Below are 13,793 nucleotides of genomic sequence, written 5' to 3'. Positions count from 1 at the left end.
TATGAAGGCGGCTATGTACCTGTCAGGTCTGTAAACCGCGGTCCGTGGCTCCCTCCTTACGCTCAAGTTGAGACCGCGAAATGCGTACAGCCCGTAAACAGACTCGGCAAGTTTCCCGAGTGTTGTTTTTCTGTGAATTCTGACAGACATGGACATACCGTGAAGCGCACCGCAGCCAGAACAGCCCTGCACGATACACTTTTGTCAGGTGTATCATCGCAGCCGCATATGATTTGGAAAAGCATAGTCGAAGTCGCGGCTGTGTTAATGAACCGTGCCCAAGCAGAAAGAAACACATGTGCCATGACCGAGCCACACTTTAGCTCACGCGAATACAATGAAACCCTTTTGGCACGTCTAAGACTTATATCAACAATGGAAAAAAGTTATTTCAACAATGGCAACCGTGAAGAATTCTCCGCATATATGACAATGCTATCCACAACGTTAACGTGCTTTGAGGTAAACATGCTCGCTATGCCTCCACACAAGGCTTATGCCAAGAAATGCGGTGCTGCACATTACAGTGACAACCGCTTGACAAGGCTAATCCTTTCTGCTGGGTAAGCCGCCCCAAAACATAATCGATGAGCCGGCGTCGGGGACAATTTCTCGGTTTTTATAGCTGCCGCTAATTTCATGCGACGGTCTTCGTAAACAGCTAACGAAAAAAAAAAAAAAACTTATTCCATCCTTCTCGTGCCCTCCTGGGCAAATAACTGTGGCGCTGCTCGTCGTTACACGTTTTTTCTTCTTTGCACAACGACAAACAGCGCACGCACCAGCGAAAACACAGCAGCAACTGCAGTAGGCACGGCCGCAGCGGCTTTTGCCTACCGCGCGAAACTAAACGCCGGACGACAGCGCCACTGCATTTCCGTGACGTATGTCCGGTGGAATTCGTCTATAGGGTCACATTTGCACTAACCGCTCGGGGAACCGTAAAAGGTTCTTTGTGGTATACGTAGGTTCTGTGACATCCAGTTTGAAAAATTTTGCTCTACATCTGCTTTATCCAACGTTCCACCCTAAAATGTATACTTGTGAAATTGGTTAATTGATCATGACTACTTATTGCTGAATACAAGACATTTTGGGACTTGCACCTTGCGATGTTCAGCAACATGCATTCGGTAATGCCCTCCTATTTTGTTTTGGCGTACAGTAAAAGCTCGTTAATTCGGATTTCTAGGGACCGGAAAAAATGTCCAAATTAACCGAATGTCCGAATTATCGAATGGTCATAATAAACACAATAAATGCAAGAGTTTTTTCAACATACCTTTACTTTACAAAGTAATCACGGATGCTTGTCTGTTTTCGAGCAGAAATTCGCGCGGACACAATTTTTCTGAGCCCTTCAAGGTGCTCAGCAGCTCGCATGCTGCCTGCAGTGCCAAAACAAAATTCTTCAAGGACGACAAGGGCCCCTGCGACTTCCTTCACAGCGCGAGGGGGCCCATGTGGCTCATGGTGTGGCTGCTCCTCTTCAGGCTCTTCGTTCTCGGATTCGTTGCCATGCATCACTTCCTTGACAATTTGCTCATCAGTCAGACAGCCAGCAGTGGCAACGCCACCATCAATGCCGATATAATCTTCTAGTGTCACTGCATCAGGCATAACACTTCTGAAATCCTGCCCATCGTCGGCACCGTTGTCCGGCGACACTTCGGCATCGCTGAAGTCGGGTACAACAAAGCCACTGTGCCTGAAACAGTTGGCAATGGCGTGCGCAGGCGTGTTCTGCCATACATACGGAAGAATGCTAACTGCGCTCGGGAGACTCACGTCGTATTGTTTGCCGACGTCATGGCACAGGAGGAACTTCTTGTCGGCAGAGCCCATTTTTCAGGGCACGCAAAATTTCTACTTTGGTGGTGAAGTCCTTCACCTCGTACTTGGGCCGCTTCGCTGGCGTTGCCATCGGCGGAGAGTGCGTTCACACAAAAAGTCGGCACAAAAGCACCAGCAACAATCACGCTAAAGGCAACGGGAACAAAGCAATAAAATGGAACCACCACCAACAACACACGTACACACGTGAAGAAAAGGCGTTCAACCAGTCTCAAGTCAAGCCAAGTCGACAATTGATGTCCATGGCGATGCTGCGTTTGAGCCTCACTTCTGTTCCGAATTGTTCTTTTTTTCATTTCGAGCCTCGCCAGCGGCCCGAAAGTCGCCGAATTATCCGATTTGCGGTCAAATCTGTCCGAAATAACGAGCGCCCAGTCTCATAGAGTGATGCGTATATTTACAGGAACCAGATGACGTGTCCGAATTAACCGATTTTCCGAATTAACGAGAGTCGAATTAACGAGCTTTTACTGTATATTTAACGCTTGACTAAAGCTAGCTCAGACATGCCGTATATTTTCTTGCTTTTCATTCTTTCTTTTCTTTTCCTGCGATCCTCCTCCTTACAGAGCCTTTGTCTCCGCTGCTCCTTTTCCCATGAAAGATAGCAATCCCATGAAAGATAGCAAGTGGGTGGGCTACACACGTGCCACCTGAATTTCCTGCATCTCATTTGAGATTTTCATTTGTCTTCCTGTTTAATGCTGTATGACTGTGAGGGTAATACAAATATATTGAGAAGTGAGCACCTTCTCTGTACTCGGTTGCAGCCTAAGAAAAAAGTTCAGCTCCTCCCACAGCTATTGCTGTCCTTCCCACAGAGAATTCGCATAAGTGCTCCATCCAATAGCATTTGCTCATTTTCGTGTCCTCGAGCACTTCTAGAGTGCTTCAGACCTTTCCCATACAGACTCTCGTTTATGTCGCTGGTTTTGGGTCAGAAACTTGAACGTCCTGCTAAATTTCGTCAGGGATCCTGACATTGCTGCCCAGCCAAACGTAGTGCTTTAGGTTGTAACGACGAACCTTTAGCTCTTAATATGCGTACTACCTACCCTAGCTGAGAAAAAAGTACCTACGGCTTGAGCGGAAATCAGCTAGCACGACTGTCTTTCACGGGTGAAGGGCGGGCGCGCTGCAGTTCTGTGGATGAAGCTGCCGTTTTTTCCTGGGTTGTAACTCCGTATTCTTTGCTTCCCAGCTGGCTACTGGGAGCCCCTGCAGCAGCTGTCGGAGATCATCTCTCACCTCGACGTCCTGGTCGGCTTTGCAGTCGCAGCAGTGTCGGCAGCTGGCAAGCCTTTTGTGCGGCCGACCATGCGGCCCAAAGGTGAGTAGCCGCAGGGTGTCTACCAACCTGGAAAACCTGGAAAAGTCAGGGAATTTCTAAAAAATCTGGCCAGGTCATGGAAACTGACAGTAATCTTTGAGACCGTCACGATAATATTCATTACCATCGATCACAGCTTGAAAAATCGCTCCTTCAACCACACGGAACAGCTAAGCAGAAGCATAGTAAAAAAAAAAGGCAGCACATAGCTGGTGCTTCTGCAGATCACACGGACATATATCACTTTCCGGGTACAACGTTACTCACGCGCATAAAATTGTGCATGCTTGTCTTGGCCGCGATCACGGCTCGGCTTGAGGGCCTTCTGGTTAGGCTAGAAGTGCCATCAGCAGAGCGCAAGGTGCACGTAATGTGCGAGCTGTAGTTATTATTTCTTGCTGAAAAGTGTAGTTTACAGGTGCGTAAATTAGACTGGGATACAAATACAGTAGTAGAGTAAATATGGTAATCCTGATCAGATCGGATTCAATCCAATTCACATCTCAAGCTGCCTTGGCTGTAGCCATATTGCCATTCTTCTTGTGATGCACTGAGCATACAGTGAGTCGCTATGCCTCCTGCGAAGAAGTGTTCATTTAACCCTGATTGGGTGAACGCGGAAATATCCGAGCACGCCTCATGGATTAGAGCAGTGCCGAACGACACAAGTAAGGCCCAGTGTGCAGCATGCCAGAAGACTTTCACGCTCAGCGATATGGGCATTGCTGCTGTCTCCAGTAATGCTGTGAGCAAAAAACACCTAGCTGCTGTGAGCGGGGTGCAAAATGCTTCCCAGACAAACATCTGCGCGTTTTTCGGTGCTGGACCCAACTTGCCATGTTCTGTGACTGCTACGAGTGAATGTGTATCGGCTGTGCCAAGCACGAGTGCTGAAAGCATGCCTGCTAAACTAGTGGCTGTCTCGCCTGACGGTAAGGCATCCTTAAATGGGTTTCTGGTAGGGGTGTGCGAATATTCGAAATTTCGAATATTTTTCGAATAGTGTTTGCTATTCGATTCGATTCGCACTGAAATTTTACTATTCGAACTATTCGAACTTCCCAAAGACAAATGCAGTCAACGTCCGGTTGAAAGTGACCCCTTCAGATTTTCAATATACTTCACCTCATTACACTCTCGTATTGCGGCAAAGCTGCCTTTCAAGCTCCGTTACGGTCGAACTTGGCCAAGAGACAAAAGTCCGGTTGGAAATGGTCGCTAGATTTTCAATATGCTTCACCTCCTCACACCCCCGTATGCGGCAAAGCTGCCTTTCAAGCTCCGTTACGGTCGAATTTAGGCAAGAGACAGTCAACGTCCGTTTGAAAGTGGTCCCTAAATTTTCAATATGCTTCACCTCATCACACCCCTGTATTGCAGCAAAGCTGCCTTTCAAGGTCCGTTACGGTCGAACTTAGCCAAGAGACAGTCAACGTCCGTTTGGAAGTGGTCCCTAGATTTTCAGTATGCTTCACCTCATCACACCCCCGTATTGCGGCAAAGCTGCCTTTCAAGCTTCGCTACGGTCGCAAATGTATTAACTCAAGAAAACGCTGGTTCCAATATGGAGATGAAAGATGTGGCAGAGTTGGGGGCTCAACTAATGCTGTTTTGGACCTGAAATTTGGGCAGGAAGTCCGAAAAATCGGAAGCCGAAGCTTTTTAGCATCCAAAATTTCAGATGTTCTTATATGTCGACGTCTACTTGGCAGATTTGGAACTCCAAACTTGAAGGGAGCACACCCTTGTCCGCCACATCAGTTGGCCTTCCACAGAAGTTGAAAGAGGAGGAGAGGCTGAGGAAATGGCATCTCTGCCTATCACGTGTAAAGTGTTGTCGGCAACGCTTTGGTTGCACCAAATCATGTACATAAATACAATTCGGCCTCTACATTGCCTCATTCTTGATAAGAAAGACAACTATGAAATATGACCCCACCAGCGCTTCATCAGCCTAGCGAAAAGAAACACTTTCATGTTGCGATCTCACAAGAACATACTTAGGGATTCTCTGAAACTTTTTCTGTAATTTCACTTCGAATTATTCGAAAAATGTTTGAGAAATATTTGAAAATTATTCGAAATTATTCGATTCGCACTCAATCTTTATTATTCGAATTCGCTTTGCACCCAAAATTTTGCTATTCGCACAGCTCTAGTTTCTGGTCAAGAAATGTGTCACGAAAGCAGAAGTTGTTTGGTGTCTGAACACTATAGCGGCCAATGGATCATTTCGTTCAGCAGCAGCAGCGTCAGCGGCGCTTTTTCCCATCATGTTCCCCACGTGCGACGTCGCGAAGAAGTTGCAACTTGGTAAGGACAAAGTTGGCTATTAAATTTGTTACGGTATAGCCCCGTACTTTCGAAACAGGCTGCTATCAAAGCTACATGGTGTACCGCACGTGGTCGTGGCTTTTGACGAGTCTCTGGACAAAATTGCTCAGAAAGAGCAAATGGACGTTTTGATCAGATTTTGGGACCCATCTGACAACGTTGTCAAAACCCACTACCTGACCTCTTGTTTTTTAGGACACACTCGCGCAGAGGATTTAGCTGCCGCTTTTGAGAAAGGCCACCGAGAACATTGAGCCGGCAAAAATACTTCAACTTTCGATGGATGGTCCAAACATCAATTCGAAGATGTTGAAGCCATTGAAGCAAGAGTTTCCTGCGTCTCATAGAAATCAGAATATTGTGGACATAAAAAGCTGTGGACTGCGCATTGTGAGTGGTGCATTTAAAACAGGCCACAATGTCACAAAGTAGAACACAGAAGTGTTTCTTAGAAGCATAGACAACCTATTCAAGAACGTCCCTGCACACTGAGCCGACTATGTCAATTTCACAGGGAGCACACCGTTTCCGCTAACGTTTCGCTCAGTGCGCTGGCTGGAAAATGGCAAGGCTCTTGCTAGGGCACTGCAAGTCCTCCCAAATGTGGTCAGATATGTTGAGCATGCCGAGAAAGAAAAGAAACGTCTAACCTGTGGAAGCTATGCTCATGTTGAAGGTGGCTGTGAAAGACGAGATGCTGCCAGTAAAGCTGGCCCTGATGCTTTCAGTTTCAGAAGAATTGGAGCCATTTTTGTCCGAGTTTCTGACAGAGAAGCCAATGCTGCCTTTTCTCGCAACTGCACTGGATGGCCTGTTGCGGTCACTGCTGGTACGAATCGTGTTAAAGGAAATGCTGGATGCCGCAGGCACATTCTCTAAACTGATGAAAATTGATCTGGAGAACCCAAACATCATTGGTATAGCTGCCTTTGTCGTAGACCTTGCCACCAAAAGCGAGTTGCGAAATACAGTAGAACCCCGCTGATACGTTTTTCACGGGACCGTAAAAAAAAAAACGTAGGAGCCGGGAAACGCAAGAGCCGAGAAACGCGAAAAATTGAGAAATAAGAGTAGTGGTGCACTGCACATAGTTTTATTTTAATTCTTTCGCTTGAAAAAATCATGCAGCGTTGCCTGGCGCATCTTCTCACGCCCGACAAGCACAAGGCGTTTTTCAAGCACCTGTAGTGCCATGTGGCTCTCGCCATCGTCACTGGTGCGCACATATCTTCGCAATAAATCCAGTGCCGCTACGGCCGATGAGAACTTTGGCTCCGGTATCCGCTCCACCTCCTCCTCAACTTCCTCGTCACTGGCGCACGGATCGGCGCACTCAGCCACGATGTCGTCGACGGATAACATCGCGGAGGTGACAACGGCGTCGTCAACAGAAGCGTAGTCACTGTACGCGATTCCACTGGCACCAACAGTCTCCATGGCAGTGTTCAGTTCGTCGCAGTCTGCGAACGCACCGTCTCCAACAGCTTCTGTTGTGTCATCTGCGCGCACACCGAAACACTTGTTGAAGCAGCGTTCAACTGTAGCAGCAGTGATGGCGCTCCACGCCATGCTAAATAAGCTGCTGCCCACGCTGCACGCTGGCCAGGGACCGCTTTACAATGCACTTGCGGTAGAAGTGCTTTACATTTTTTATTATTCCAGCGTCCAAGGGCTGAAGGTGGCTTGTGGTGTTGGCAGGAAGAAAAACTACCTTTACGTTCCGCAGCGACGCAGTGTCCTTGGGATGTGCGGAGCAGTTGTCGAGAAAAAGAACGACTTTTCTGTTCTGGCAGCCCATCTTAGAGTCCATGTATCTCAAGAACTCCTCAAAAAGTGAACACGTCATCCACGCCTTGGTATTATTGTTGTAGTGGCAGGGCAGGTGACGGACATTTTTAAGGCAGCGTGGGTTTCGAAACTTTCCTATCACCCACGGTTTCATCATTTCCGAACCATCGGAGTTGCAGCACAGCAGCACCGTTAGTCGTTCCTTACTGCATTTTCCACCGTGGCAAGCCTCGCCTTTTAGGCTCAGCGTCTTAGAGGGCTGTACCTTGAAAAAAAGGCCTGCTTCATCAGCATTGAATATGTCTCTCGGCTCGTAGTCCTTTATGATAGACACCACGGTCTCTTTCCAGGCCTCAACAGTCTCCGTGTCCACGCTTGCAGCCTCTCCGTTGACAGTGCGGTAGCGTAATCCATGTCTGTTTTTGAAACGGTCGATCCAACCGTTAGATGCACAAAAACCGTCGATACCGAGCTTGTCGGCGATCTCGAGTGCCTTCTCTCGCAGGATGGTACTGTCGAAGTTAACTCCTGCGGCCCTGGCTTGTTTGAACCATTCGAAAACGGCCTTGTCAAGCTGCACGTGCTCCGAACTCCGGGCTTGCTTGCACTTGACGTCGAAGGTTCGGGCATTTTCTTCAATTTCGATCCGTTTTGCAACGATGGAGTTCAAGGTGGAAGGCGTCAGTCCTAACTCCTTCGCTATGCACGCCTTCTTCCACGTCGGGTTCTCTTTCACAGCGCGGAGAATGTTCAACTTCTCTTGCAGCGAAAGTGATTTCCGCTTTCTTGATGTCATCCTGTTTGAAGACTATTTGGAGCGTTGGAAGTGTAAGGGCACTATGCTGCACGCTCGTATAACCTGCGCAACGACCGACACGAAACAAAGGCAATGCGAGAAGACCGCAGCAAGCACGGGTAGCACGGGCTAAAGTCCCTAGGGAAAAATCTAGGGACTTTAGCACGGGCACACATGGGCGATGGTGATGGCGATCGGGCTATACCCTTTGAATCGGGCTCAAAATACGGATCTCAAAGGTCATGCTTTTGCTGGCATGAACCGAAAATACGTCATAGGTGTTGCCCCCGGCACTTTGGGCGGCCAATCCCATTGTCAAGCCGCCAAGCCAAGCTACATGAAAGACAACATGGCCGCTCGGGCCGGCGCGTCGTGGCACTTCGCAACGTATGATGCGGGAACGGTCCCACAGTTGTGACGCAGCAGCGGGGTTCCCAATGCATTGGATCCTATGGGAGCTGTGCCGGGACCGGCCGAAAACGACGTAACAGCCAGGAAAACGTAACAGCCGGGAACGCAACAGCGGGGTTCTACTGTATTGCTAGACCATCTCACACTGCGGGGTTAAGTGTAAAAAAAAATGCGTCTTATTTATTAAGGCCACTTGCTTAAACCCAGCAGTTTGTGCCACTTCTGTGGAAGCTGGCCAGAAGCAGCTGAACATTGCACTTGAAGTACTTATAGAGCATGGGCACTTTACAGGCCTACAAGCAGAGACAGCAAGGTAGATCGTATGTACAAGTGTGCTCAAGCAGCACTGCACAAGTGCGTTTGTGAAAATTTGATCACGCAAGAGAGCGCTTGGAGAAGCTGTGGGTGAAACTCTGTGCAAGTTCTCATGAAGAGCTGCTGCTGTTTGTGAACGTTGTGCTGTGCCTTTCACATGGAAATTCTTCCGTGGAGCGGGGATTTTCAGTGAACGAGGAATGTCTTGTGGAAAATATGAAGCAGGAGTGACTTGTGGCACAAAGGTTAGTGTACGATGAGCTGTCTGCAGCAGGTGGTGTTGCAGAAGTTGACGTAACAGACAAGATGACAGACATGGTTCGAAGTGCCAGCATTAGATGGAAAGAAGACTTGGAGAGGGAAAAGAAGGAACGGTTGGACCTATTGGATGCTGAAAATAAAAGGAAGAGGACTGCGGCTCTTGTGAAAAAGCTTAAATCCAAGAAGCAAAAACTGACGGAAGACGCACAGCTTCAGGTCTCCACGCTGCACCAAGAGATTGAATCTTTGAAACAGTGAAGGCATTGCCGATGCAAATAAACAAGCTTTTCTTTTTGTCGATGAACAATTACTGTGTCTTTTAATATTTTATTCATTGTAAAGGATGCTTTCAGCCAAGGGAATGCAATAAAGCAGCATGGTTTCCATTTTATATGAGCGCCTCATAATTTGTTTTTACCACTCAAGAGTTTGTTTCCAGTGCACAGTTTCTTCCAAACAGAGTACCGGTCATGGAATTTGCTCGAAATGGTCATGGAAAACCTGGAAAAGTCAGGGAATTTAGAAAAATTTAATTGGTAGACACCCTGAGCCAAGACACCCATTGGTATGCATACCGGTGTGTTCCTTCGCATTGACTGCTAAGGTGGCCACTCACTAAAGTAGAGCACGTGTCTTCTTTTACTTTGGCTGCCGATTGAACCTTCTGTAATGCATGGGGACGCGGGCTCAATTCGCTACCACAGCAGCCACACTTCTAGGGGTGAAATGCAAAAAAAAGCATTTCCTGTGTACTTATGTGGATGTTAAAGAACCTCATGTGGTCAGAAATAATTGGTAGTCCTCCCCTAACGTGTGCTTTATAATCTCTATAAAATTGTGTGGATTTTCTGTGAAGTTGGCTTTACAAGACTTCTGTTGAACCAATGTATAGTAGCGGCGAACAAAAGTTGCAATGTGGTACCAGTTCTTGCACTATTCTTCAGACGTGCGTGTGCAGTGTCACAAATGAGAAAATGTGGCTCCGTGAACAGAGTTGTCGTACATATTTGAGGTTGTCTCCTTGCCTTCAGGTGATTTTACACCAAAACCCTCTTGTTCTTTATGTGTGTTACGGGGTTCTGTGTTGCGAATTCATCAGACTGAGTGGAGAGAAAGGGGCTCGGTCTGAGGAACATGATAGTATCAGCGTCGCACCACTCTGGGGGGCACCTGAGGTTTCGGCAACAAGCCGTGGAGGAAGAATTGGCACGCTAGCTTTTAACACCTGTTACCACATTGTGTGAGACCTGCGTTTCTTTCTGCCTGTGCGTGACCTTCGGAAAAGGCTGAAATTTAATTGAACTTATTTTCTATATAGCAATACAAATTGCCATTTTTGTCACCTTCATTGTATTCCAAAAAAGGGAGAAGTTCAGGGGAAGATGGCAGCTTGAAGAGACGAAAAAACGCCAGGCCTGCGCTGAAACCACAGCACAGTCACAGCGAAAGCTGGAAGAGCGGCGTTTCTAGAGCCCGTTAAGCTCTCTTGGGGCTACAATGCAAGTACACTAGAAAAGTACCCACTACGCCACAAATCAAAATTTTTGTGAAGTTGGGAAGCACCCACAAAGCCATTATTTGTCATTCTATGGAGAAGCGAGGCACCAGCTGCACGTCTGTAAGGCATTATGTGCACTTTGTTGACGTGACGACTGATGACGATGAAGAATTATGGCTCAGCCCTTTCTAATGGGCAGGAAGCTTTAAACGGCCCACCAGTTATGTAATTTGCATTGGGTGACGCCCGGTCGCTATTTCCCTCTCCCGTCATGCTGTATACGTTGACGTGGAAGAGAGACGGGGGGGGGGGGCGGGGGCGAAGAACTTTATTGAGACCCCGAGGTAATGGATCATGCGCTTCTGAGCTTCCTTGGCAACCAATACAAGTGCACTTGCGAGGAACCCACTACGCTATAAATAATTGTAATTTTTTAGAAGTAGGGCAGGAGGCACTGTGCCATTTTTCGTCATTCTACAGAGAGCGTTGGTACCTGCTAAACGCATGTAAGGGATTATGCGCACTTTGTTGATTCTGCGCCTGATGACGATGAAGAATTATGGCAGAGCCCTTTTGTAATGGGTTGGAAGCATTCAACAACCTACTCGTTGCGCAATTCGCAATTGTTTGACGCCTGGTTACAGAATTCGCGTTGTGCGACGCTTGGTGCTTATTTTAATCTTCTACCACGCTATATTGCATATGCTAATGCGGTTCCTTCCCGACACGAAGCCTGTATAGGACCTTTTTGCAATGCAGTTTCAAGCACCGGCATGGCTCAGAGGTTGAATACTGGGCTCCCACGCAGAGGGCCCAGGTTCGAACCTCGTTCCATCCTGGAATTTTTTTCTTTAGTTTTTTTTTCTTATTTCGAGCGATACTGGTTACGGACACCGGCGGCGGCGGCGGACAACTACGGCGCCAAAAACGGCCGGAGAAATGATCTCATAACAGCTTTCGCTGTAAAATTCGTGAACACGGGGTGTCGCTGGGGCCGATGGTCTGACTAGTTCACTTGTCGCTACACTCTAACCTCGATATAACGAATTATCGGTTATAACGAAGTAAATGAAGAATAGTCTTGTCATAGCTACAATGTTACAAATAAACGTTTATAACGAATTTTCGGATATAACAAAGTTATTTTCATGGCAGATGTGACTTTGTTATAATGAGGTTTCGAGTGTATGTCGATAAGTCCACTTGGCTATGTCTGTGTGTCTTGATAAACATTCAGTACACTTCATTATCGCTTATGATATTTTTGTCAGGTGTGCATGAACTTTATATTCTAAAACAGGGGTCGGCAACATGCGGCCCGCAGGCCAGCATTATGTGGTGCCCGGCACAACGTCACGACACCCCCCCCCCTCCCCCCCCCCCCCCCCCAAATAGCCGATGAACACCTCTACGACTTTCTGCGTTTGTCTGTGAGCAACCTCGATCTAGATCTTAGCTAGTTGGCTAAGAATGTTGAACAGCTAAAGTTGCATTGAAAGTTTTCTTTTCTTCTTTTGCTGGTCACCTATGTTCATAACTAGGGATGGGCAATGGTAAATTTGAGGTTCGAAGCGAATCCGAAGCAAATAGTGATTTGGTCAAATAGTTTTGAATCGAATAGTTCGAATAGTACTCACCACATATTATTAAGAAAAATGAGCATTTTTGTCATGACCCTTGCACAATATTTTTAAGAATTGGAACTATGTATGAGTGAGTGTCACTTTTTTGGTTTGAAATGAAATGGAAGAAATCCTGAATAGTATAAAAATTTGAATAGCAGTAGGGTGCAAGTTATAAGTGGTACAATACGTTACGATTTAAAAATTACTAGACTTAGCGCATATAAGCCCATATAACACGCTTTTTAAACTTTAAAAAAAAGAAAATGTACAATTAACCTTGAAGCGTGGCTTCGCGGTAGTGCAGATTTTCCCTGTATGGGTGGTTTCATGGTACAGCAACTAGACGCTGCAGTGAAACCACCTTTACAGGGAGTTACGTGTGGTCAAATATATGCACATATCGTTCATTCGAATACTTCGAAATTTCGAATATTCGAAACGCCCAAATATTCGCCCATCCCTATTTATAACTTGAACCTTGTTATATGTGTGCATGCTGAAAGTAAACTTCATTTCTATTCCAATTTTGTACATCATTAATGTCAATTCACTGAATTCTTTCTCTTTGCCTGCAAAGCACCCCCCACCCTAGGTTTGCCGTTCGGCCCCCCGCCGCGTCGGCTACGCGCAACTCGGCCCTCTGCCTGAAAAAGTTGCCAATCCCTGTTTTAATACATAAACAGACCCGTGGATGCATTGGTCGCTTCTAGGTCCAGTGAGCAATCTTGCTTGCTTGTGGTAACCAATGAATTCACAAACTAGAGGGCTACCACGCAATGCAGCTTTTGGCCATCTGTTGCGATGTTTCAAGTGTAATGATCACTTGAGCTTTCCTACTCGCCTATCTTATGCTTCTGCAATCTTCAAATTTCACTGCGCTCTTGTTTTGCAAGTGCAACAGCGTCATTTTTGTGTGGTGTGTTCTCATCCAGGCTCGGGTGTGATACACATGACGGCTTTGCGTCATCCCTTGGTGGAGGCCCAGGGTGATGTCCTCTTCATCCCCAATGATGTGGATATGCGAAAAGGTGACTTTAACTCTAGCAATGCAGCTTTTTATTCCTTAAAAAAGTCTTTACATGAGGTTATTGGTAGCTAATTCATAGCTAAAAATGACACAAAATGAAATGGGACAAGAACGCCGTAGCTTTTTATTCTTATTGTTGCACTGGGACAAAATACAGTAAAACCTCGTTAATTCAAACTCACTGGGACTGTGAAGAACCTTCAAATTAAGCGGGTTTTTGAATTAACGAAACATACAAAAAATAGGATGCAAGGAACTTTGAGTTACTGAAAATAATCGGAGGTGGTCGTTTGCTATGCCTGCTAGTTTGCAACTCCAAGGGTTATGTTTTCCAGCAGTACCCGGTCCCACTTTTGCGGCAAACCCGGGGAAATGGCGGCCTCGCTGCTGCCAGCGCAAAAAACAAAAACAAAAAATTGGCCGCGTATCTGCGTGCTTCGCTGCAAATGTCGTCTAAAGACGATAGAAGAGGCGCTGCGTGAGATATGAACACCATCTGGCAATACGTCGGGAAACGTGAATGCTGTGTTGGGGCTGGTAGTCCCGGCGCAGCA

General features: G+C 46.8%; 1 protein-coding gene across 1 annotated transcript in view; it reads left to right on the top strand.

Annotated features, from left to right (window-relative positions):
- The window catches only part of LOC119395934 (DNA mismatch repair protein Msh2), a 108,533-nt gene that overhangs the window by 69,983 nt on the left and 24,757 nt on the right, over window positions 1-13,793 (top strand). Inside the window, exons 19-20 of the mRNA XM_037662965.2 lie at window positions 3,056-3,184; window positions 13,145-13,240. Coding sequence (XP_037518893.1) covers window positions 3,056-3,184; window positions 13,145-13,240 — 225 coding nt within the window. The remainder of the gene's footprint in view (window positions 1-3,055; window positions 3,185-13,144; window positions 13,241-13,793) is intronic.

This window comes from Rhipicephalus sanguineus, chromosome 6, assembly GCF_013339695.2.
Source record: "Rhipicephalus sanguineus isolate Rsan-2018 chromosome 6, BIME_Rsan_1.4, whole genome shotgun sequence".
Taxonomy (NCBI): domain Eukaryota; kingdom Metazoa; phylum Arthropoda; class Arachnida; order Ixodida; family Ixodidae; genus Rhipicephalus; species Rhipicephalus sanguineus.
This window is presented reverse-complemented; position numbering and strand designations above follow the sequence as displayed.